Genomic DNA, 26,095 nt, shown 5'->3' on the forward strand with positions numbered 1-26,095 from the left:
TTAAAAGACAATGAGGTCCTTCTAAAACCCAAGTACAGGTCCAAGTACAATTTCCAAATTAACAGATTCTCCGGCCCTAAATACTCCATGCCCTGCATAATCTACATGTCTTACGGACGAGTTCAGACAGTTGTAACGTTGCCAAGTGAGCAATAACATCTTTAAAAGCACCGATTGTACCCTCAAAAGGCCAAGGTCCCTTTATTTTGCATAACTCTAGAATGTTATCTTGATTTCGATACCTTTCTCACTATGACTCACTATGACTTTAGCTGTACCTGAGTTCATTCAGCCCTGGGTGAGGTATCGTACAGCCATATCGAGCAATGCATTCCCACTATCAGCGTCTGCCCAGTCGGACAGTGCCAAGAGGACCCTTTTACCATGCCATCATCGTGTTCTTCATCAGATGCACCCTTGGGTGGTTCGTATTAGCGAGAGTAGTGTTCCGTGCAGTAGCGTTTGTCAGTGATGTACAGGGCATTAAGTGACTCAACAGCTAGCAGGCAAGACATGTCAATATGAAAACAGGTAGTTAGGCATTCCGGCTTTACCTTGTTATGGCGACGTGGGAACCATCTGCTAAATTGTTTTTTTTTTTATATTATAGATTGATTTGAAAATTATAATTACAATTTTTATTTTTGTTTTATAATTAGTGATAGCAAGATATATTTGTGTTACAGGTTGTTTGGTATGCAGGTTTATAGGGTGGCAATTTAATTAATGTGTAACTATTTCAAAATTCATGTTAATTAATTTTAATAGTTAATTATTTAATTGATTGTTAATCATGTAAATAGTTTAATAGTGATTTATTTCAGTTACATTTTAATTGCAGGTTGATGAGTTTGCAGGAGAAAACGGTGGGAACTTAAATAAAATTAAATGTGTTTTAATTTAATGTTAGTTAAAAAAAATCAATATTACTTTATTATTACGTAAATTACATAATCTATTATTGATTGTGTAATTATTGTGCTGTTATTTCTTTTAGATATGTATTTTAGTGTTTATATGTTTATTGTACATGTTTTGTAATGCTGAGCTATTTTTATGAAGGTGAGTAGGTTAGGAAGATAATAGATTTATAATATTTAGTATATCAATTGATATATATATATATATATTTAATTTATTAATTGGTAATTAACTATGTATAAATGTCTATATTAATAAAAAGTTTCATTTATTTAATGGTGTTTGTGAGATTTTGTTTGTGGAATGAATTGTTTTTTACATTTATTTATTTGTTTTTATGTATTCATTAAAATTAAATAAATACTTAATGATTTTTTAATTTTGATTTTTTTTGGTAGTTAGGGAAGCTTATATTATTATATGTTGGGAGCTGTGTACTGTCAGATGCATTTTATTGGGATGTTGCTACCTTACTGCTTCTTGTAATTACTTTTTACAGGAGTGAACACGAGCAATTGTAGTATTTCATTTCTACTGAGTGGGCTGGAGACTCAGTGAACAAACATTAGTGGACAACTACCTAGCAGTAATGAAAAAATGAGAGAAAATATTAAATTCCCCTGGGTACACTCCTTATCTCAATATTCACACCCCACATACAGACCAAACCTAAACTAACACAACCATAGACCACTGAAGATTAAAAAAATATATGTGGCTTTAATCTTTTGCCTTTTAAGCACAATAGAAACATTTTCCTCATTAAAAATGTTATATACAAAAATGACAAAAATAGAACACATATATATCGTATAGGGGAAATCATCTCAGACAGTACAATTAGTCCTTACAAATAGACACACCTACTAATTGACTCATCACGTTTCTATGAATTCAGTAAAATTATTGCTGCAAAAAAAACAACATATACTGATCTCGGGGTTCATTGTAGATCGGTTCTTCAGTTCTTTGTCAACACATTTCGGTGGACAATATTGATGACAACCACCTTCTTCAGAACAATATAAATATCAATTTCCCAATATTCTATCATATGATTTCAACTGGTAATGGTGTCACCAATAGATTATAGTCCTCTGCCCCACACATGCTCCTCAACTGGAAAATATAGTAGGTCATCTGTTTCATTCTGTGTTGGTGCAGTTTTTATCCTGGCACCAGTAGATGTCAGGATTATACCCTGTATTGGGATATACAAGTGTTCCAATAAATACTTGCTTTTCAGTGTAACTGAGGACAAAATAGTCTATCCCTGAACGAACAAGTTATCAATGTGTTTTTCTTTGTCCCTATAAATGATCCTAGATCTTCAGACTCTGTACCTTAACAATCTGTCCGTGACCGGCCTCAAAATTGAAATGCCCAGTGACCTAGCAGACCTGACAGGGGTGTGGAATTTAATAAAATATCTACTTGTCTATGGAACAGGTTGCTTTATAAATCTACTTGTCCTTTAACAAAATCTACCTGTCCCTTTGGTGCTATGTACTGTGTGGCGACTAATTATGGCAGCAATCTCATGATATAAGGCCTCTCATAATAGCCTCTTTGATTATGTGAGAGATCATACCATAGTAGGGATTGGAATATTACTAATTCCCTTATTTTGCCACCTTTCCGCAGATCTACATACTGGGACTGGAGGTAGTGGCAACAATAGTTCTCCATGGTTGGATTGCCGTTTTGAGGCTGTGCAAGCCTACTAACTCGCATGTTTTATGGGCTTTCATCAGCTTGTCTCTAATATTTTCCCATACAGCGAAATGTTGGAAATTTACTCCTGGCTCCTACTTCTTACAGGGTTGGGGGAAAAATTGGTTGGTTGGAAAGTCAACTTGTTACCCCTCAACAGATTTTCACATGAACATATCTACACATGCATTTTTGATCGTGCTAAAATGCAGTTTACAAATATTTTCTAGGAGTATGATTTCCTGACCTACATCTGTAAATTCTTATGAATTCATGAAAGCTGTAAATCTGCACAAATGCAAGGACAAATTCCATGGGTTCCCTTTTGTGACTTTCTATAAGAATTGGGCACCTATTGATGCCTGGTGTTAACCAACACCTTTTGTTTTTATTAAAACTCTACATCTCTCTCTAAGTACCAGCTGGTTTCACTGTGAGTGACATCATTCTGCTCTTTTCACAAGGAGCGTATTGGAATGCAAAATAGTTGTGTACAGTGCCAGGAACTATTGTGGCAATGTGTAGTTTTCGAGACCGAAAATATTTTTTGGTTTTGCCAATGTTTGTTATAATGATTAGGCCCTGGCAGCTTCCACGGTACAAAAGGGGGTGGTGATGGACGGAGCATCAGAACCAATCAAACATTCACACCCAGTCAACAGATCTGGGTTTGATCCATCACCGTTCTTTAGCCCACTCTGCCACCCCAGTTCAGACATGGCCATATGCAAATCAGTCTGACCCTGTGCCTCATGGGAACAGTCCAGCCCGAACTGCCAAGCCATGCCTTCCCTGGACCGGAAACAAGCTTCCTAGGACCGGTTTCTGGCATTTCAGCCGTCTTCAGCCAGGCTTGCTTGAATCCAGTGACAAAGTGAGCAAGGGACTCACGTCTGAGCATTTGCATTCGGTGATGGATCAAACCCAGATCTGTTGACTGGGTGTGAGTGTTTGATTGGTTCTGATGCTCCGTCCATCACCAACCCCTTTTGTACCGCTTTGTTCGCCATAAGTTGGCAGGGTATGCTCAGACGTGAGTCCCTTGCTCACTTTGCCACTAGATTCAAGCAAGCCTGGCTGAAGACGGCTGAAATGCCAGAAACCGGTCCTAGGAAGCTTGTTTACGGTCCAGGGAAGGCATGGCTTGTCAGTTCGGGCTGGACTGTTCACATGAGGCACAGGGTCAGATTGATTTGCATATGGCCATGTCTGTACTGGGGTGGCAGAGTGGGCTAAAAAACGGTGATGGATCAAACCCAGATCTGTTGACTGGGTGTGAGTGTTTGATTGGTTCTGATGCTCCGTCCATCACCAACCCCTTTTGTACCGCTTTGTTCGCCATAAGTTGGCAGGGTATGCTCAGACGTGAGTCCCTTGCTCACTTTGCCACTGGAGTCAAGCAAGCCTGGCTGAAGACGGCTGAAATGCCAGAAACCGGTCCTAGGAAGCTTGTTTCCGGTCCAGGGAAGGCATGGCTTGTCAGTTCGGGCTGGACTGTTCCCATGAGGCACAGGGTCAGACTGATTTGCATATGGCCATGTCTGTACTGGGGTGGCAGAGTGGGCTAAAAAACAGTGATGGATCAAACCAAGATCTGTTGACTGGGTGTGAGTGTTTGATTGGTTCTGATGCTCCGTCCATCACACCCCTTTTGTACTGGCAGCTTCCACAACAATAAAGTTTTATAAAAACCATGTCAAAACAACACATGCATTGACAAAACCAAAAGACTGACCAACAATGTCATACCTATTAGCTTTGCCAATGCTTGTTTATTTTCAGGCTTCCTCTATTGTTGAAACTGGTTACACTGATTTTGCATTATTTATATTTTTGGGGGAATACTAGCATGCATCAACACATTTTACTAAATGAGTCATTTTTTTTATCTTAGTTGCATTTGTTTTATAAACGTTTTATTTTCAAAGCAAAGAATCAATCTTGCTTTCAAGCTTTTGCATATATATGAATCCAATCAGAGAGCATCCTGGGAGCATTATACGTAGCCTCATATTGTTAAACTTTGCAAATGTTTGTATGCATTTTTATACTGGAACCACTGTCAGTAGTGCAGTCTCAACTTACAACATTTCCTTAGAGGACTCACCCTAATAATAAAGGCTTTGCATTAATGAGCCATAAATAAAAGTTTGGACAGCATTAACATATGGACACAAATATTACCTTAACTGCAGACAATGCCCTTCCCGGATCCACAATGTGGTACTGTAATCTGGCAGCCAATAAGTTTGTGCTGCATGAGGTTGGGCCTACTTGTCCCAAGGGTTGGGCTATAGGAATTCCACACCCCTGCCTGAACTGAACAAGAAAGGAGCAGATGGTGTTACCTAGAGCTCATGCCACCATTGTGAAATGAGTTGCATATCAAGTCTCGTACTTTTCAGATGTTCATAAATAAAGTTTAATGAAAACCTTAGAGGGGCGACCTGCATGTGGTGCTTGTGGTGCAGCATTTGTGATACTATTGTATCTGCAATATCAAATTTTAGCAAGGGTATTTGCCTCCCAGGACACTGTTGTTTTAATGTATGTTCTTATATGACAATCAGAAGGAGACTCCAGCATGCGCAAAGTCTAAAAGGAAATATTGGACCTAGATTGGAAGATGAATCAAAGTGTTTGCCCTCTTTATTATGGCCATATGCCTGATAAAAGAAGGATGCAGGCTAGAGCTCCTCCTGGACAGTGTTGATCCTAATGCCAGATACATCACATTTGTAGTCTCAGAGAGGAAGCTGACACTTATGATAAACAGACAGTTGGCTTTCACCGCTGCTTAGTACCTCTGAAGAATGTTGATAATAAGGACTATATTTTCCACTCTGCACGCCAAACCACAAGTCAAACCATAGACTCTTTCACTACCCACCTCTGGGTGCCTACGAAAGACTACAAATGTGACAAATGCAACTGTGAGGATCCGTTCAATTCACATCAATAACATGATAGAAAAGTTTTACAAACTTCCAGAGCACAACCTCCTCCTGCCGTACCATATGAAAATGATTGCATATTAATTCATAATGCAGCTTCCTTGCAGTGGTCTTTTTCACACCACTTCAAGCATTTTTGAAAATGTTGACACCTTTCTTTTTTTAGAATAGTTTGTGTTGACACACGATGCCTGCCTAGTTTCTGATGCACTACCGAGATGGATCTTAAGCGAGTATTATGTTCTTATTCCACGTGCTACAACACTGACATGTTGGAATGGTGAAAGTAAAGCTGATTCAACAGTTAGGAAGCCTAAACGGCAAACATATGGGATTGCATTTTCAGTCTGCTAAAAAGTCTTTCAAACCAGTGGTGCAACACTATATGGTAATCCCATACAGCGTTCAACACAGGTAGGACACATCAAGACGTATGTCAAAGACAGCCTAACCTGGTGAAACAGATGTGGAAATCTTGCACCCTGCATTCGGGACATAATCCATCAGTTTAGTGGGACTGGTTTCTTTTCAAAACATGATTTCAGTGAAGGATGTCAGAAACTGGAACTTGAGGAATCCTCCCCAAACATTACTAGCGTTGTGAATGAGGAAGTGTGTGGCCTTCTAGGGACCAGCGATGATAACCAGCGATGATACCAGCCTAGTCATAAAATGACGTTTCAGGCCTTTGTTTTTCTCAGCAGAGGAAATGCAAGGTCATCTGGCCAGTCAAGCTACTTGTAAATCTTTCTGTGAGTTCTTTGTTGGATATTTGGTGATCAACCTAGCTTAACCCCTTCCCCGCTCATGACGGAACCACTCCGTCATGAGCCACGGATGCCGTGTGCTCATGACGGAGTGGTTCCGTCATGCTGCGGCCGTTGGCCGCCGCTCCGCCCACGCGGCGCTAATTCCCCGCCTGTGCGGGCGATTAGCGCAGTGGGCGGAGTCGTGACGGAACCACTCCGTCATGAGCACAGCTCAACCGTGACTCATGACGGAGTGGCTCCGTCATGAGCACAGCGCCACCGCGCTGCCCCCAAACCCCCCCCAGCGCTGCGGCGGAATTCCTGCCGCAGCCAAGGGGTTAAGTACCTCTCATTTGTGTACCATATTGTTTTAAACATGCATTTCTGACCTTTCAGCCTTTTGTGGAGGTGCAAGGAGTTTTTTATGTGAAATTAAGCAGAATATCCAAGTCCTGCTCCAAGCAATGGACACACAAAGCGAGACATTGCAGGCTGCTTGTGAAAGGCCTTATTGTGGAAATGTTGTTTTCTGTTTGTGTTTTTTATTGCATAGCACTCTTTTGCAATTTACCCTGCATGACCCTATTCCAAAACCATTGGCTATGAACCAGTAGGGTCCTGGATGTGCCAATGGTAAGGGCATTGCTATAGTTAAGCCAGGCATTCGCTATTACTACCAAGGTCTAATTCTTCTGGGACAGAAGTAAGGTGATGGGTCTGAGGTGGGTAATCTAAACAAAAGCTGATTTTACAGATGCATTGACTTGCAGTGTCTACAGAGACTTCAGACCATACAAAAAGCCGCAGCCAGACATCCTCGGCCTTCCCCAACAAACCCACATCACACCCCACCTTAGGAAACTCCACTTGCTCCTTGTCCAGAAGAGATGCCAATTCAAGCTGCTGACTCACGGACACAAACAAATGATGGACGGAATGCAGACAATGCAAACATTCTCCCCCAGTCAAAAGATCTGGGTTAAATCCATCGTTCTTTTTCCCACTACGCCTCCCCAGTTTGGACCCAGCCGTATGCAAATCAGTCTTGACCCTGTGCCTCATGGGAACAGTCCAGACCGAACTGCCAGGCCAGGTCCTCCCTGGACCGGAAACAAGCATCCTGGGACCGGTTTCAGGGTATGTCACCCTTCTTCAGCCAGGCTAGCTTGAATCCTGTGGCACAGTGAGCAAGGGACCAACGTCTGGGCATACCCATCCCACTTAGGGCGAAAAGTGTTACAGCAAACAAATGATGGACGGAATGCAGACAATGCAAACATTCTCCCCTAGTTTCGATTTCATTTGGCACAGGGTCAATACTGATTTGCATCTGGCCAGGTCTAAACTGGGGTGGCATGGTGAGCAAAAGAATGATGGGTTTAACCCAGATCTCTTGACTGAGGGTGAATGTTTTGATTTATTCGGCATTCCATCCATCAATTGTGTGTCTTTTGCTTTCTGACCCACGCACACATGGCTCAACACAACCAATGTGCCTACATTAACCCCCACCTGAACTTCCACCAAACATCAAGAACACTACGCTCCATCTCCCTTTCACGTGCCCAAAATCCCTGCATCTACTGAAACAGAAGTGGAGGAAAAGCCTCCACCCACATTGCATCAAAGAGCTGGAACAGTCTCCCCATGCCCCTCCAGACCATAACCTCACTTCCGTAATTCGGAATGGCCCTCAAGACCTGGCTGTTCGAATAAGTCTTCGGGCCTGCAAGTGCCCGGATACCCTATTGGGGTGATTAGCTGTGCTTTATAAATCCCGATTGATTGATTGAGCGTAAACAAGGCCTTGTCACTGCACAGAAACCCCAGATTCTTTATTTTGTGTACTTGCGCTAGTTTCAGGCTAAAGAAATTCAGAATCCCCTACTCTCAACAGGCAACAGAGGGCGAGCCGCCCGTAAGCACTCACTGGAAGGTGAGAATCCAATCGGAGCGAGGCTGGACCCAAGGCAGGGCAGAGAGAGGCTCCGCTTTGCGCACCAGCCCCACAAGCTCCCATACTACACGCCACGCTGAAAGGTAAGACGCAGAGTTGAAGGGAAGCAGGGGGATCAAGGTGGGAAGGAGGAAGCTGGAGGGGACCTCAGCAATGCAAATTTGAAGCCTAAGGAGGATTGAGCAGGAGGGTGAAGAATTCCGGAGCTAAATCTTCTGGGTTGGGGAATCCCTCAATAACTATAGGGGAAGAGGGAGGACGATTCCTTGTTTTTCTTTTAGACACTCATAGAGTCGGAGTCTATGTTCCGCAAGAAACTGAAAACCTGGCTCTTCCGTCACCCTTTGGGAGGTCTAAAGTAACTCTGTGCCTTCTCTGTTTGGAGGTCTGCGTAGGAAGATGGTTAGCATGGGAGGGTTGCTGGGTTTCATTGATGTCCTAGCGCGGGGACACTCCGTTTGGAGTAACCATAGCGCTTTACAAGCTTCCTAATAATAATAATAGAGACCCTCAGTATTTCAAAATGCCAGAGGGAAGACTCAGCCACACATTCAATGGAAAGTGAAAGAAGACTTGCGCGCATCAATACCAAAAACTAAAGCTGGACTGCATGAAAGTGATCTCCAGCTAGAGCAAATAAGCAGCCATATTGGAACGATTTCGAGGCAAAGGAGTTTAGGCTATTTGGCCCACCCAATTAACTATCTGGGGCCAATTCATTAGAGAACCCTGACTTATTTTATCAGACACTTAGTGACCAGACATTATTGGGGTAAGAAGATCCGCTGGTAATTAAATAAATAATAAAATAAAAAAAATGCCAAAGAGCTGAAAAAAGCAAAAAGGAACTCCTACAATATAATTTACCCCATAACATATCTAGAAAAGCAGCCAAATCTTTTAAGCACAATTTACTGGAAAAAAACAGAGACATTAATCACAGACCGTTACTTCAACACAAAGAAAGGCATTTTAGTTAATGACCTAATATTCTTCACAAGAAAGCCGGCAACATGGCGTAAGACCATAACAAAGTTACTGAACACCCAAGAATCAAGAAACATCTCATATGGCATCAAGCAATCGACTGCCCCCTCTTGGAGACTGGGAACCGTACTAAATACAACAATTTATAAAAATGGCACAATACTTATCCAAGCAAAAAATAAGGAACTAATCAAATTTGAGGAATACTTCGACTCTCTGAAAGAACAAGTGTACAACATCACTAGCCCGAAAAACCAACAAAGGCCCTGCTTACAGACAAGTACACCACCCAATCAAATCACACAGCGAGCAGACCATACAAAAGCACAAGATCGCCGGAGATCCTATCCCTCCTCATCAAACTCAGCAGGGCAGATGAGTGGCTTTTTACAACTAGAGGACAAGCACCATAAACCCTTCAATACCAACCCACAACGAAAGACAATTCCCCGCACTCTCAATAACGACGGCCCCCATGATTGGAGCTAGTAGTCACTATCCCCAAGAAATAGACAGAGAAAAGACGAGACAGCCTGCTATACCTCACAACAAAGGGGATCACTCTACCACATCCACCCAACCATCACACACTGCCAATATAACATCTAACTCCCCAAACAGCCCGAGCTCCCCACCTAATCGAATAAATCACCCAACAGGACCCTCACAGGGCAGAAGTAAAGCTAGAGAAGGAAACAAGGTTGATCCTAAGATAACTGCCATGGAGGAAACAGACGTTGAATTACCTAACACCAGTGGCGGCTCCTAGAGGGAGTGCTGTGGGCGGTGGGGCGGGGCGGTGGAGAGGCAGGATGGGGGGTAGTAAACTACGGCATATGGCCAAACAGAGTTAAGTAACTAAATAAATTAATAAAACGAATTACATTGCGCAAGCTGCAACGCCAAATGATGATGCAGTGCGCGCAATGTAATTTGTTTTTATTAATTTATTTAGTTACTTAACTCTGTTCGGCCGTATGCCGTAGTTTACTACCCCCCACCCTGCCGCCCCCGACTCGGTCCACTGCCACGCAGCACTCCCTCGAGGAGCCACCACTGCCTAACACTCCAACCTCAAGTCCTCAGAGCTCATCCCTCTTGCTTCCTGCATCAACAGGGATCCCAGACTCCCTGAATCCACAGTCCAACAATCTACTCCATACCATCACCAATGCTATATCAGATCTGAAGAACATTGCGTGCCTCATTTAAAACTCACTTTCCAAAATCAAGAACATTCAAGAGATAGTACTCTCACTACAGCATAGCATAAAGACGCAACCAATGCCGCTATCAAAGAGACAATCTATCCAATGCGGAGAGGCGAGCTCTACATCCCTCCTACGTCTAAACACAGACTACATCCAATCTCCCGCTCAAAAGCGAGGAAAACTCAAATAAGCTCAGTCCCAATCAACACCTTCAGAGAAAACAAAGCAAGTAACAGAAAGCGAAATACCTATAACCTGAGGAGTATTACGCTATCCACCCTGAATCTTGCCTCTATCTCGGTCACTCAGAAACCGATCACAGGTCTACTAATCAACTGCCGCTCAGCAGTGAAACACGCATCGCCGATCTTATCCTGAGTTTGGGAATAGAAGTAGCGACCCTAACAGAAACCTGTCTCACAGAATCATCCTCATAATGTCTAGATCTATTGGTGCCCCCAAACTAAAACATAGTGAGACTAGACCGGCAAAAGAGAAAAGGGGGGTATTGCATTCATTCATTGCTCTGACCTCATGGTTAACCTATTACTGGCCGACCCTCTGGATTCATGAGAATACCTCGCAATTTCTATTAAAAACACAGAGAAACTCGTTCACAAGATCCATGCATTCTATCACCCACCAGGCAAGAATTAATGTTTGTCGACCAATTAATGGAGATCATCACAGCAAACTCCTTCCCTCACTCCAATGACATATTTCTAGGGGACTAAAACCTCCACCGGAAGGACACTAGCGACCCCCAGGTCAACTTCTTTAAAGACTTCCTTGTGAATCAAAACCTAGCCCAAGCCTGAACCCTGCGAACTCTGATGAAAGGCTCTACATTAGACTGGATCATCTAAAAAAAAAAAAAAAAGCAGTGAACCTAACATTAATCACGCGATGCGACTGGTCAGACCATCACCTAATAACTTCACAAATACCAGAAATATTAAAGAAAGAACCCACTCAATCAATCAAACCCAAACAATGGATTAGGGACACTAAGGGTGTGGACGACGAGAAGCTAGCCTCGTTGTGCAGGAGGGATCTTCCCCCTCCAAGAAACATGACAAATGTTAGTGAGCTAACAGCACTACATTGCGAAGATGTCAGAGATAATGGACACAATAGCTCCGTTAAAACTAAAACGAATTCGGAACAAAGATAAAAAAAACCCTGGTTCAGCGGAGCACTAAACAAAGAAAGGCGTAAGCTGAAACTTGCAGAACGGAAATGGAGACAACTACCATCTTCCCCACAGCTAAAACTGCTAAGAAAAACCAGAAACGCCTACAATAAAAATATTCTTAAATCAAAAAAAGAATATTTCCGGATGGAATTGGAGAATGCTAAAAACAGATCTAGGAAGCTCTTCGAACTGGTTAAACAGCAACCGAACAAAATGGCCAAAACCATGTGAGAAGAAACAAAATCTCACATCAGCTGCAAAGAATTCTTTACTTTCTTCACTACAAAGTCAAATCCCATGGAAAGTGAGCTTTAGACAGCAGTTGCCACATTGGAGGCAATTGCATCAATCGATCAAACATTACTCTATCAGTCAGTACCCAAAAATGAAACTCACTGGACCACCTTCAAATTATACGACCACAAAGAAATATTCAAAACCCTGTCGGCCATAAAACCAATCTGTGTCGGCCATCGACCATTCCATCATCCCCAGCTGGACATCGATAGTCAAAGCTTCCCTATCTCAGGGATCCTTCCCAGATTGCCTAAAGATGGGCCAAGTCATTCCCATCATAAAAAAAAACAACAGTAAATCTTGCAGACCCTAAAATTGTTCGCCCGGTATCAAAACATCCCCTTATTAGCAAAAGTGATAGAAAAGTGTGTGCAGCAACAACTAAGCCAACACATATCCAAATTCAATTTACTAGACGACTGCCATATGGTATTCAGACCTAATTATAGTGCTGAAACAGCAATAATATATATAGTAGACAATGCATTACTCGCCCTCGACCAGAACAAAACATGCCTTTTAATCCTTCTTGACCTATCATCAGCATTTGACACAGTCAACCATGAGCTATTGCTAGATCGTCTGGAAACCAGGGTGGAGTTTTCAGGAGAAATTCTAGATTGGTTCAAATCCTTCTTGAGGAACAGAACACAGAGATTTTAGGTGAATCATAACCTATCAGCTTCACCCCCCACTCAGATCGGAGTTCCACAAGGCTCAACCCTCTCTCCTTCACTATTCAACCTATACATGGAACCACTTACAGATATACAGTGCATTGCCAACATCTCTCGCCACGTGTACGCTGATGACACTCAGATTTACATGAAGGTTTCATTGTTGGAGGAGATCAAGTCAATGAACAAGGCATTAAAGGCAACTATGCTATGTTCAACCAGAAATCAGCTCAAACTAAACACGCAAAAAATTCCTCCTCATAACCCCCCCCCAAAAAATGTGACCGCTGTAAATGAATGGACCAGCTCCATCACTGCACTTAACTGCACCCCGATCATGGTGGAGTCAAACAAATTACTAGGAATTACTATTGATCAGAGCCTGGACATGCAAGCCCACATCAACTATTTAGCTAAGAATGCCCTTTTTCACTTGAATTACATTAGGAAATTGAGATCATTCATGGAAACAGCAGACCTCAAAATGGCAGTCCAGGCATTAGTAACTAGGGGTGGGCGGAATTTGCGGAATTAACCTTCGCAAATTATCGCGAGAATGTTTAAAATTATCGCAAACAAGCAGAAATATCGCGAAGATGCGGAAGTTTTTTTCCGGCATGTTCGCGAGATTTTCTGCATGGTTGCGGGTCGCCAACTTACCCATGTGGTTGCTTGCGGGCGCGGCCATCTTGATTTGAGTTGTTCTCGCGGTGCATGATCGCGAGAAGAAAGACGTGATCGCGCGACGCATGACGTCACTGCGGGCGCGAACTGTCGCGAGACAGCGCAAATGGCTAAAAACAATACAACATCTCATGGAGAACGCGACCGGATCAAGAAAACTTGTCGTCGAACGCAGGGATTCAGGTAAGGCGATCGCGCGCGCGCGCGAGAATGTATTATTTTACAGCGCGAGCAAGAAACAAATTATCGCCAAGCTGCGGAAACCGGAATTTTTGACATTTTCGCGCTCTCCGCGGAACGCAAAAATGTCAAATTATCGCAATTTCCGCGAACGGAACGAAATTTTTGCCCAGGCCTATTAGTAACCTCGAGGATTGAATACGGATGCACTGCACTCTCAGGGTTTCCCAAGATTGCAAAGGCCCCTCTAAGAGCCTGCGAAAACGCAGCACCAACAGGGTCAAAAATATTCGACCACATCTCTCCTCACCTCAAGGCCCTGAACTGGCTACCATACAAAGCGAGAATTCAACTCAAAATAGCTTGTATCACACACAAAGCGTTACACCTCAATACACCAAGGTATCTAGCCCAGAAACTGGTGATTTATGGGGGTATCAGACCTTCCAGGAGTGCCAGATATCTACTACTGAAGCCACCGATGTTCCAGAAGAAAAAAACATATGACAGAGCATTCTCTGGAGCGGCACCGAAAATCTGGAACTCGCTACCTCCAAGCAGCAGAAGAATACCAAACGCCGCAAGATTCAAGAAAGAAACCAAGATACTTCTAATGAGCAAATTCCTCCCGTAACCTTTTGTTCAATCCTGCAGCCTCACCTATAAACTCCCGCTTAATCCACGCACGAACATCTCGTTCCAAGGTTCCCTCCCAACTGATATTTTTAGGGGTTTAAAATCAATGATATCAATGAACTAAATTGCAATATGGGATCCGCTAAACTTGCATTCTATGAATGTGCACGAGCCTCCGTTGCTGAATGAAGCTAATATTACGGTTTCTGAATCGGTAAATGCTTTCGTGCAAAATGTACAATAGAAGCTAAATATATATGGTTTTACTATGAAGCGCTCTGATACCCCCACAGGGCCTAGTTTGCGCTTTATAAAACAATACAAATAAAAAAATAATGGTCTCCTATGAAAAAGATTACTAGATCAATTCTGGACTATTTCAGCTGAAGGTAATTATCCTTTATCCAAATCTAGATGCCACAGAGTAAAAGCTCCAGGTCTATGCGAGATTGTGATTGGTTTGGATCATGGAAGTGTTGAAGTAAATCTGGTATAGTCAGAGTATGGTTAAAGGGACAGTAAGCAATTTTTTACCAGATCGAATGGAGGGTACGCTCAGATCCTAAAAAGAGCAAGGGAAAGGACTGAGCCCTGTGCACCAACATAACAAAGGTTGCTGATTTCAGGTAGTGAAGGTCCTCGCTTTTACCCGCTATCATCTGTTGAAAAGGCCCTCAAAGTAGCGGACCAGCACTTCAAGAGAATGCTGTGGTCCACGGTGTCAAAGGCTGCAGAGAGATCCAACAGCGTTGTGGCAGCTTCCGCCGTGAGGAGCAGTGGGTGATCCCAGAACCCCAATAGAGCTGCCCCTGTTTCATGCAGTGGAAGACAACGAAGGAGTGAACCTCTAGAAACTGCTGCATCTGTTGCTAAGCTACCTTCCCTAAAATCTTGGTCCACGCTGGTAGATGGAATTTGGCCAAATGTCAGCTGGGTCAGATGGTAAAAGGTTAGACTTCCGGATTGGAAACTAGAGTTTAAGATTCTATTAAGGACTGGTTGATGACATGCTGTATCAGTGGCTCGAAGGGAGATACTGATGTATAAGCAACTAAGCAAGGGCGGGGTTCCTTAAAGAATCAGCAGGCCTGTGCGAATCAAGCATGAAGCCATCTGTTTTTGTTGAAACAGGGGGCTGGAGCGAGGCCATCTCCGAGATCAGAAGTAGGTCTCGGCCGTGAACTTGTTGCAGTTGGGTTGTCGAATTCTCAAGACCTTCTCATAAAAGCACCGGCTGAGTTGGCCGCACAGGCTTTTCGATGGAGCGGGCTGCGCTGACCTGGGAGGGTCACTTGTGCCTACGAATCTAAATGAGTCAACAGAACGATGACGTCCCTCCTTGTGTATTTCTTGCTCCCTGAATGTTTTGCTTTCAGAATGTTTTTTCCGTGTGAGATTTAGCAAGGTTTTCAGACAGGGAAACCCCTGGCTTTGCAAGGTGGCTGGCTCTTTCACATGGCAGTGCTAAATCATGATTTTCCCGGGGACATGTGTGACTGCATGGCTGTTTACAAAGCGGCTTTGGCAGCCATTGTGACTCGTTATTAATGGGGAGCGCGACCCGCATATAAATGAGGCGCGGCAGTATTTGTGAAAAGATTCCCCCCTCTCGTTTGCTTCCTGTCAGGTTGGAGTTAGCTGTAAACAGTCTCTCTGTGGAAGTCGTCCCTCGCCGGGCCCTTGATTCCGATTGGTGCTATTGTCAGCCTATTTTTAATTCCTGTCCCTGTGTTATTTGCAGGTTGTGTTTTTAATCGAGCTCACTAGGAACACGATTTCCAAAGATTTGGCTGTGAGTAGGGGAGGGCGAGTTCTTAATTTGCAGGAGTAAAGCACAATTCCTCATGGGAAAAGATCCATAGACAGAGCCTAGGGTAGGCCCGAAAGGGTGTCAGTGTGCCGTGAAACCTTAAGGTGCCAAAGGTACATGGAAAGAGAATCATTGTGAGAAATGAGCACCTTAGTGCGGTGCCACAGTTCTGCCAGAGAAAAGCCCTATTTGAGTTGCAGCCGCTGTTACTCCCACATGGATACCAAAGGCAGTTGGAATAGTAGGGTCGTTTCTAGACCCAAGAGGTCTGCTCACGTCGTTCCCGTCCTCGTCACTCTCAAATGGCTTCGTTTTGAAACCACGAGTATTTTACGTGCAGGCCAATGCATACCTCACCCCAGGACCGGGCCCACCGGACCGGAACTACCAGTCCCCATCACTGGCCATCTCACTTCCGCTGCAGCTCTTCACCCTTCCAGAAAACATGTTGTTTCTCAGAAAGAAGAAAGAGCCGAAACTGTTGGTATTTGAAAATCTTTTTCACCTGCCGCATGCTACTGGTTATGTTTTATGAACAGAAGACTCCCTACTGAACCCCAAATAGTTATCCTTATGTGAAATATTTCTTAATACTGTTGTTGTTCCAATATGTTTGTTCTAATTTAATTGTGCATCTCCATGGATAATATGTAACTCTATGTATTGTATAATTGTGTGTACTGTTGGGACTCTGCTGCCCTTTGGGGCGTCTGTTTAAGATAATAAATAAACAACGAGGCTTCCCAGTGGAGAGCAAGCAGCTGCTTTGAGGCATGCCATTGAAATGTTTGGTTTAATGTCATCCCTCCGATGGTGGGTGCACTCGGGCAAAGCAGCTCAGACGTTATCACAGCACAGCTGCATTTTGGTTGAGTTAATCTCCTGACGTCATGACGTTGCTCTTTCGTGCAAGTTCTTCAGAGGGGAAATAAAGCATGCACGCACTACATCTCCCATAACGCTAAGGAGATTTACCGAAAAGACGTCATTGATAGGTTCTTTGCTGCTTTTTATCTGTGCACTAACACAGTCTGGTTTATTGTGTTGGAAACTTGAGCCTCTGGTGTGGTTTCAAACCGGAGGTTCTTCCAGTGCTGGAAAAGTTACTTGGGTGCTTTAACCTTTAAACATTTTGTAGCATTCAAAATGAGCACTACTTAACAAGCGTAAGAGCCTCCGAAGAGCTTTAATGAAGTGAAACATCATCGTTCAATTATTTATACTAGGCTTTTAAATTATCCAATGCAGTAATACAATCCAGCGAGCTTTTTTGTTCTACATTCATTGAGAGATTAATTCATCATCTTAAATAAGAAACATTTAGTATTAAGTAGTTGGGATTGTCAGCTATGGCACCATAACTGTAGCAGCAAATATTTCAGTCCTGCATCATGGCGCAGGTGGAACTTTATAGAGATAAAAAACAAAATGGAGAGTGTAGAATAAAGAGGAATATGCGAGTGGAAAGCGTGATTAGGCAAATGATGGAATAGAAGTGACACTAGTTAGGTAATGAAGTCAAGCACCTTGATGTACGGGGATTACTACATTGAAAATTGATGCTCATTGACTGCTAGAATGGAGTAAAGATGACACATGCAAACACTGCATCTACCACAGTTCCACTGGGCCTCAGTGAGGGCACTCACCAGTGATATGGTTTGTGCTTCTTTGTCCGAGTGTTACCACCATCTGTGTTGGTGTTCTAAAGCCTGCTTTAATGTATTCTACATTTGGATTCATGATAATAGGATGCGAAGGCTGGCATGGATTCATGCCACTGAGCCTCTAGGCACTTTACAAAAAGAGTGGTGATATTTTAGTGAGTATTTCCTGCATTTTCACAGATCTGCTCTGCATACAGGGCTTCAGTCAGAAGGAAACTTTCATATTATAGGGCACAGGTAGCAGCTGCCTTGTGAACAGACAGGAGCACTGAGCAATGCAACTTAAGCTTTCACAGTACTATATTTGCACACACAAGCAACCCTCACCCAGTATAGCGTGCTGCATCAGGTCATCGATAATAACTGTGTTCCACATTGATCAGGTTAATTTGATTTAGCACCTAGAAGAAAATGGAACAAAACATACGGAAACGGTAGAATACAATGTTGGTGCTCACTTTAAGAGCATACACAAATACAGATTTTTTAGTTCAAATTCCTAATTCAAAGCTTCCATGAGAAGTGTTCACAGCTGCGCCATCACATGTGAGCTTTGTTTGTTTATAATTGGAAGGTAGTCCAAAGGTTCCAAATGCCACCAGTTCCACAAGACCTTTCTTCTAATCCCAGCTTTCACAACTGAAAAAAAATGAGAGATCCTCTAAAAATCATATTATCTTCCTCTGTTGTCTTATGTGCCACAATTGGCAGCAGTTAGAAGTAGACTGGCCCCAGTGTTGTGCAGTATTTAAAGATTGCACATTTACAATTCCACAGTGTGGGGTCAATCAAATCTTACACTTTGCGGAAATCTAAGGCATCTCCGATTTCATAAACATTTTTAGTGTATTTTTTGCGTCTCAGCTATCGCACTGTAAATCCATTCCTCATCTTCCTAGCTGAAATTTTAATAGACAAATGCATGTGAGCCTTTTGTGTGCAGTAACCAACCTGTGAAATAGGTAGCAGAGGCGTGGTGAGCCCCCTGGTTTAGCAGCTTAAGGGAGTTGGTGTTGACACTAGAAACGCTGATTATTTATGAACCAGTTCTGCCTGCATCTCTGCAGAAAGAAGCTCATAAAACAAGCATTGGCAAAGCCAATAGGTCTCGCCTACGGGTGAGCTATTGGTTTTGTCAGTCGAGTGGAGGTGGTGAATAGGAGGATGGGTGAGGGAGGAGAGCCAAACGGTAAAAAATAAAGTGGTATGAAACAGCAAGCGCTCGCTTTATCATAGTGTTTTTTTCCTTTTTGTCTGTTGGGAGGAGGCGGGTGCGGGAAGGAAACTAAACAGTGACTGGGTGGGTGGGGGACAAAAAACAGTGGGGGGGGGGTGGCTGGGGAGCAGGGACAGGGCCTGTGGGGGAAGAAAAAATGGACTGGAGCAGAGGGATGGGAGGGAAAAGAAGCAACATGGACGGGCACCGCAGGGATGGAAACGAAGAAACATGGAAAGAGCGGAGGGAGTTGAAAAGAAGCAACATGACCGGGTAGTAGTGGTAGGATACAAGTACATGATCCAAGCTTCAGGGGAGGGCCAAACACAAAAAGAGGACATAACACAGGCATGGCGTGACAAACAGGAACCAAGGAAATGAGAGCAATTCTGAAGCTACGGGCAGGCTGTAAGCCCACTGTATGTAAATGAAATGTGTTGTAGAGACAGCACATGCGCTGTCTAGGTCAGACCTAAAACATAGCCCAGGAAACATATAGCAGAGTTGAAGGATACAAAGTCAATCACATTAAAGGAGGCCCAGACAGAGAAACGAAGTGAGAAAAAAGAGTTAAAGAGAGAGGAGGAAATAAGCGAGGATCCAAGGATATAAGAAAGGGCCAAAAGGATGAAATGATGGGGCCAAGTGTGAAGGGACTGACGGATGGAATGGTAAAAGAACATTTGAATGGGTAGGTGAAAGAATAGAAGGATTTATGAAAGGCAGGCAGAATATGAATGGCTGGGTGGATGGAAAACTGGATTTAAGGATGAGTGGATTGAGAAATAGAGGGTAAAATGATGAATGGATGCTTAGAAATATGAATGGACAAATGCAAGGATGGTTGTTAGACTGTAATGAGACTGTGAATGATAGAATGGTAGAGGAACAATGGATAGAATGTTGAAAGGAAGGACGAAAGTGAAAAGATGGATGGATGGATGGATGGATGGAACGTTTTAAGGATGTAGAGATGGATGAAGGAGGCTTAGTCTCTTTTCTCACCCTATGACATTCGCGGTATGCGTTGTTTTAATTATGTGGATACTACTCTGTCTGGTGGGGTGGGCTAGGGGGTTCTAGAAGCCCAGAGGGTCAGAAGCGGAATGGCCTCGAGTTGCAACCATTCTTGCGTTGCTCCTCCTTGCAGCGCACATGAAGTTTACTAATACCACCGCAGAACTTTCTGCCATGAAAGCTAATTCTGTAGTTTGTGTCCTCTAGGCCTGTCTACGAAGTACATCTAAAGTTCTATGAATTGGTTTTTAGATCTCTCCTGTTTTCGGTGGAACTGTTTTAGATTAATATTTAATAGTTTGAATGGCTTTTTGCGTAATCCTATTTATGATCAATTGTAATTGATGTCATTGCTGGTAGTTTTGTTTTGTTATTTTTATTTGTGCCTTGAAGCTCTCCAATATTTGCATTGTTGCGCTTTATAAATGACGATTTATAATTAACTAATGTTATTTTCAGTGCCGTATTGCAACATCATTACAAAAGGGGGTGGTGATGGACGGAGCATCAGAACCAATCAAACACTCACACCCAGTCAGCAGATCTGTGTTTGATCCATCACCGTTCTTTAGCCCACTCTGCCACCCCAGTTCAGACATGGCCATATGCAAATCAGTCTGACCCTGTGCCTCATGGTAACAGTCCAGCCCGAACTGCCAAGCCATGCCTTCCCTGGACCAGAAACAAGCTTCCCAGGACCGGTTTCCGGCATTTCAGCCGTCTTCAGCCAGGCTTCCTTGAATCCAGTGGCAAAGTGAGCAAGGGACTCACGTCTGAGCATACCCCGCCAACTTATGGCGAACAGAGCAGTACAAAAGGGGGTGGTGATGGACGGAGCATCAGAACCAATCAAACACTCACACCCAGTCAACAGATCTGGGTTTGATCCATCACCATTTTTTAGCCCACTCTGCCACCCCAGTTCAGACATGGCCATATGCAAATCAGTCTGACCCTGTGCCTCATGGTAACAGTCCAGCCCGAACTGCCAAGCCATGCCTTCCCTGGACCAGAAACAAGCTTCCCAGGACCGGTTTCCGGCATTTCAGCCGTCTTCAGCCAGGCTTGCTTGAATCCAGTGGCAAAGTGAGCAAGGGACTCACGTCTGAGCATACCCCGCCAACTTATGGTGAACAGAGCAGTACAAAAGGGGGTGGTGATGGACGGAGCATCAGAACCAATCAAACACTCACACCCAGTCAACAGATCTGGGTTTGATCCATCACCATTTTTTAGCCCACTCTGCCACCCCAGTTCAGACATGGCCATATGCAAATCAGTCTGACCCTGTGCCTCATGGTAACAGTCCAGCCCGAACTGCCAAGCCATGCCTTCCCTGGACCAGAAACAAGCTTCCCAGTACCGGTTTCCGGCATTTCAGCCGTCTTCAGCCAGGCTTGCTGGGTGTGAGTGTTTGATTGGTTCTGATGCTCCGTCCATCACCACCCCCATTTGTACCGCTTTGTTCGCCATAAGTTGGCAGGGTATGCTCAGACGTGAGTCCCTTGCTCACTTTGCCACTGGATTCAAGCAAGCCTGGCTGATGACGGCTGAAATGCCAGAAACCGGTCCTAGGAAGCTTGTTTCCGGTCCAGGGAAGGCATGGCTTGGCAGTTCGGGCTGGACTGTTCCCATGAGGCACAGGGTCAGACAGATTTGCATATGGCCATGTCTGAACTGGGGTGGCAGAGTGGGCCAAAGAACGGTGATGGATCAAACCCAGATCTGCTGACTGGGTGTGAGTGTTTGATTGGTTCTGATGCTCCGTCCATCACCACCCCCTTTTGTACCGCTTTGTTCGCCATAAGTTGGCAGGGTATGCTCAGACGTGAGTCCCTTGCTCATTTTGCCACTGGATTCAAGCAAGCCTGGCTGATGACAGCTGAAATGCCAGAAACCGGTCCTAGGAAGCTTGTTTCCGGTCCAGGGAAGGCATGGCTTGGCAGTTCGGGCTGGACTGTTCCCATGAGGCACAGGGTCAGACTGATTTGCATATGGCCATGTCTGAACTGGGGTGGCAGAGTGGGCCAAAGAACGGTGATGGATCAAACCCAGATCTGCTGACTGGGTGTGAGTGTTTGATTGGTTCTGATGCTCCGTCCAAAACCACCCCCTTTTGTACCGCTTTGTTCGCCATAAGTTGGCAGGATATGCTCAGACGTGAGTCCCTTGCTCACTTTGCCACTGGATTCAAGCAAGCCTGGCTGATGACGGCTGAAATGCCAGAAACCGGTCCTAGGAAGCTTGTTTCCGGTCCAGGGAAGGCATGGCTTGGCAGTTCGGGCTGGACTGTTCCCATGAGGCACAGGGTCAGACTGATTTGCATATGGCCATGTCTGAACTGGGGTGGCAGAGTGGGCCAAAGAACGGTGATGGATCAAACCCAGATCTGCTGACTGGGTGTGAGTGTTTGATTGGTTCTGATGCTCCGTCCATCACCACCCCCTTTTGTACCGCTTTGTTCGCCATAAGTTGGCAGGGTATGCCCAGACGTGAGTCCCTTGCTCACTTTGCCACTGGATTCAAGCAAGCCTGGCTGATGACGGCTGAAATGCCAGAAACCGGTCCTAGGAAGCTTGTTTCCGGTCCAGGGAAGGCATGGCTTGGCAGTTCGGGCTGGACTGTTCCCATGAGGCACAGGGTCAGACTGATTTGCATATGGCCATGTCTGAACTGGGGTGGCAGAGTGGGCCAAAGAACGGTGATGGATCAAACCCAGATCTGCTGACTGGGTGTGAGTGTTTGATTGGTTCTGATGCTCCGTCCATCACCACCCCCTTTTGTACTGCTTTGTTCGCCATAAGTTGGCAGGGTATGCTCAGACGTGAGTCCCTTGCTCACTTTGCCACTGGATTCAAGCAAGCCTGGCTGATGACGGCTGAAATGCCAGAAACCGGTCCTAGGAAGCTTGTTTCCGGTCCAGGGAAGGCATGGCTTGGCAGTTCGGGCTGGACTGTTCCCATGAGGCACAGGGTCAGACTGATTTGCATATGGCCATGTCTGAACTGGGGTGGCAGAGTGGGCCAAAGAACGGTGATGGATCAAACCCAGATTTGCTGACTGGGTGTGAGTGTTTGATTGGTTCTGATGCTCCGTCCATCACCACCCCCTTTTGTACCGCTTTGTTCGCCATAAGTTGGCAGTGTATGCTCAGACGTGAGTCCCTTGCTCACTTTGCCACTGGATTCAAGCAAGCCTGGCTGATGACGGCTGAAATGCCAGAAACCGGTCCTAGGAAGCTAGTTTCCGGTCCAGGGAAGGCATGGCTTGGCAGTTCGGGCTGGACTGTTCCCATGAGGCACAGGGTCAGACTGATTTGCATATGGCCATGTCTGAACTGGGGTGGCAGAGTGGGCCAAAGAACGGTGATGGATCAAACCCAGATCTGCTGACTGGGTGTGAGTGTTTGATTGGTTCTGATGCTCCGTCCATCACCACCCCCTTTTGTACCGTATTGCAACATCATGCCGCCCTGCAAACTGTTATATAGCAAATGGTCCTCTGATAAGAAGGGTCCCTGAGGGGGTGAGCCCCTCCCCTGCACCTCCCATCCCTTGATTAGGTAGTAAAACAATAGCTACAATTGGGGTGCAGTAGACCCTTAAAGGCGTCAGTCCCTGGTGCCACTGGTCCTGCTGCGCTGTTTGTTACTAGGGCCGGTTCCAAGACCTTAAAACTGTTCCTCTTGATATTTGTTCACTGAGCTCGACGAGAGGGTGGTTACTATCGACATTTTATTCCGACCCCTTATTCACCCATGGCTTCTGTTGTCTTCTTTTGTAGAGAGCTGGATCGAAAGATGTCTCAGTGAAAATGAAAGCAAGCGGTACTCCAGTCACACCTCTCTGGGCAATCTTTCCAACGATGAAAGTGAGTATTTTATGACTACTGCTGTACTTAATTTGAGTCGGTGGTTTCCGGTGCTCGGCACCGGCCCTTAATTGTCAACAGCACACGTATGACAGTCTGCCACATGGTGGCGCTGCTCATATAATTAGAGATGAGCAGAACAACCTTGTTTATGAATACAATATATATTAAAAATTACTAATACCTAACCTCCCCAGCTTTTCTTGTAGTTATGGGGACTTCGACTAATCTCACACTTGCATGCGAGAGTTCTTTTGGTACCGTCATGGCGGCGATGACAGGGGCAATGGGGGGTGCAAGTTGCAGAGGCCTCCTGGCAAGGGCCCTGGCTCTTATGATTTTACAAATTGAGCACTGGACTACGGAGCTACCTATAAAGAGTGCATAATAAAATGTGCTGCTCTAGGGTCGACGTACCGGCTCATGCCATTTTGCACTGGATTCTGCACTACTGGGTGCATGCAAACACGTTTGTTGAACCAAACAAGGGAAGGAAACCAATTCTCACATCTCGCTAATGCGTGTGTATCTATCGAAGTTTCTGGAACGTTTCGTTGACGTCACCTCATATCCTTCTAGTAAACATCAAGCTTTGTCAACGCTTTATAATTACTACATGTGGCCTCTGTCCCAACCAGGCGACTCCATCACATCCTAACATTAGCGGCATTTTCTTCTATTTTAGTAGACGACGAAAAAGAGAACAGCAGGGCTTCAAGACCGCATTCCACCCCGGCGACACTGCAGTGGTAAGAATGATATTTACTTTCAAAATGATTTAGTAAGAGTTCTCATTACCCGCTCTTGCAAAGAAAATAAAACGTAACTGTTGAAAAACAAGAAAGCTAGCAGGCTGAAATAGACTCATGTTTTGTAACTATGAGGCCAATTCACAAAGGCATACTACGCCTGTAGCGGGACTTGATGCACCTTAAATGCCTTTGTGAATTGGGCACCAAACATCCAAAATGTGAATATTCAGGGAATATTTATATACAGTTAGTAGAAATAGAAGGGAATGATTCTTTTGTTATATTTCCTGACATGTACCATGGGAAATTTCACTGCTGGTTTTAAAATGTTTTTCGGCAGGCAGGATTATGGAAATATACCTACAATCTTGCAGTATTTTAATTTTTGAAGTGCCACTGCTCGGTCTACTGCCGAATTTAATACAAAATGTAAACATTCTGACATGACATTACATGTGCGAGAAGAAAGTTAACCAATATTCACTGTAAACCTACAAAATAAACACTGTAGCCATCATCCACTGTCACCTCCCCTTGCAGCAAAACACAGCCTTTCTTTCATCCAGTTGCACTTTTGTGATGGTGAAAGCCCTACACATTGAAAAGAAATTCATTGTTAAAACTCGTGGTGCCTGACCTGTGAGTTGAATGTGCAGCACTCCACTCTACCTACCAGGGGCAAGGACTGGTGGAGCCATTTCTGCCGTTACTGATTTTCAACCCTTGACTCTAAAGACCTAGTTGCAAAAGGTTTTTGGAAAAATTGTTACGAACTCAGCGCATACGTTAGGCCTGTCCACGTGATTAAGTTATGAAATTTCAGTTTGTCTATCGGCTTCTAATATGTAACTTAGGCCTGGATGAAAAAGCAGACAGAAAGTGACGGTATTCACAAAGAAATCAGATGTACTCTTAGTTCTAGTATCGTATTCATGCATCATTTCTTCATTGCATTATTTATGCAAGCGTAGGGCATTATAAAATACATTTATTTTTATTCTTTTTTTATCCCATCAAATTGTTTCCTCATATTGCAGGGTTGCGACGTCAGTTCTGCTTTTCAGTAAGGTGCTATACTCTCTCTCCCTGTTCTAGAAGATCTCTAATGTCCAGTGTCCCCAGGGATGATGCAGGCATATGCACTAACTAGACACAGGTGCAAATCACTTCTGTTTATCCTCTGGTCAGATGTGCAACTCAGTTCAACAGTTCTTACCGCAGATGTTTACTAGGGAGATAAGTCTTAATTCCTGGTGTCAGCTTCCCCTGCATGCTTTTAGCCCCTTATTCCGTTCCCAGGCTAAGCCCCGCTTTACCACATTGATCCTTGTTGCAGATCTAGTGGTGTAGCAGGTGCAGTTCGCGTCCACACTCTTCCCAGCAGCAGCTTTTCACTCAGGGGTTCTCTGCTTTGGTACAGGAATTGCAGGACAGGGTCAGTGTGGCAGGTCCTGCACAGTGGCTTGACATCTTTTGGCAGTTATGGCCCTCTGGGTCAGGAGCATATGGGGACCCTGGCACAGCAGTTGCAGCCTTCCAGCCGATTCATCAGGGGTGAAGTGTCCTTAGAATATGTGGCCTTCCAGGCTGATTGAGGTCCTG

At 44.4% G+C, this 26,095-nt stretch overlaps 1 protein-coding gene across 1 annotated transcript in view; it reads left to right on the forward strand.

Moving 5' to 3' along the window:
• RFX4 (regulatory factor X4) overlaps positions 1–26,095 on the forward strand; it is a 320,232-nt gene that overhangs the window by 60,770 nt on the left and 233,367 nt on the right. Inside the window, exons 2-3 of the mRNA XM_085652535.1 lie at positions 23,655–23,741; positions 24,427–24,490. Coding sequence (XP_085508661.1) covers positions 23,655–23,741; positions 24,427–24,490 — 151 coding nt within the window. The remainder of the gene's footprint in view (positions 1–23,654; positions 23,742–24,426; positions 24,491–26,095) is intronic.

Source organism: Triturus cristatus, chromosome 4_1 (genome assembly GCF_964204655.1).
Source record: "Triturus cristatus chromosome 4_1, aTriCri1.1, whole genome shotgun sequence".
NCBI classification, from domain to species: Eukaryota; Metazoa; Chordata; class Amphibia; order Caudata; family Salamandridae; genus Triturus; species Triturus cristatus.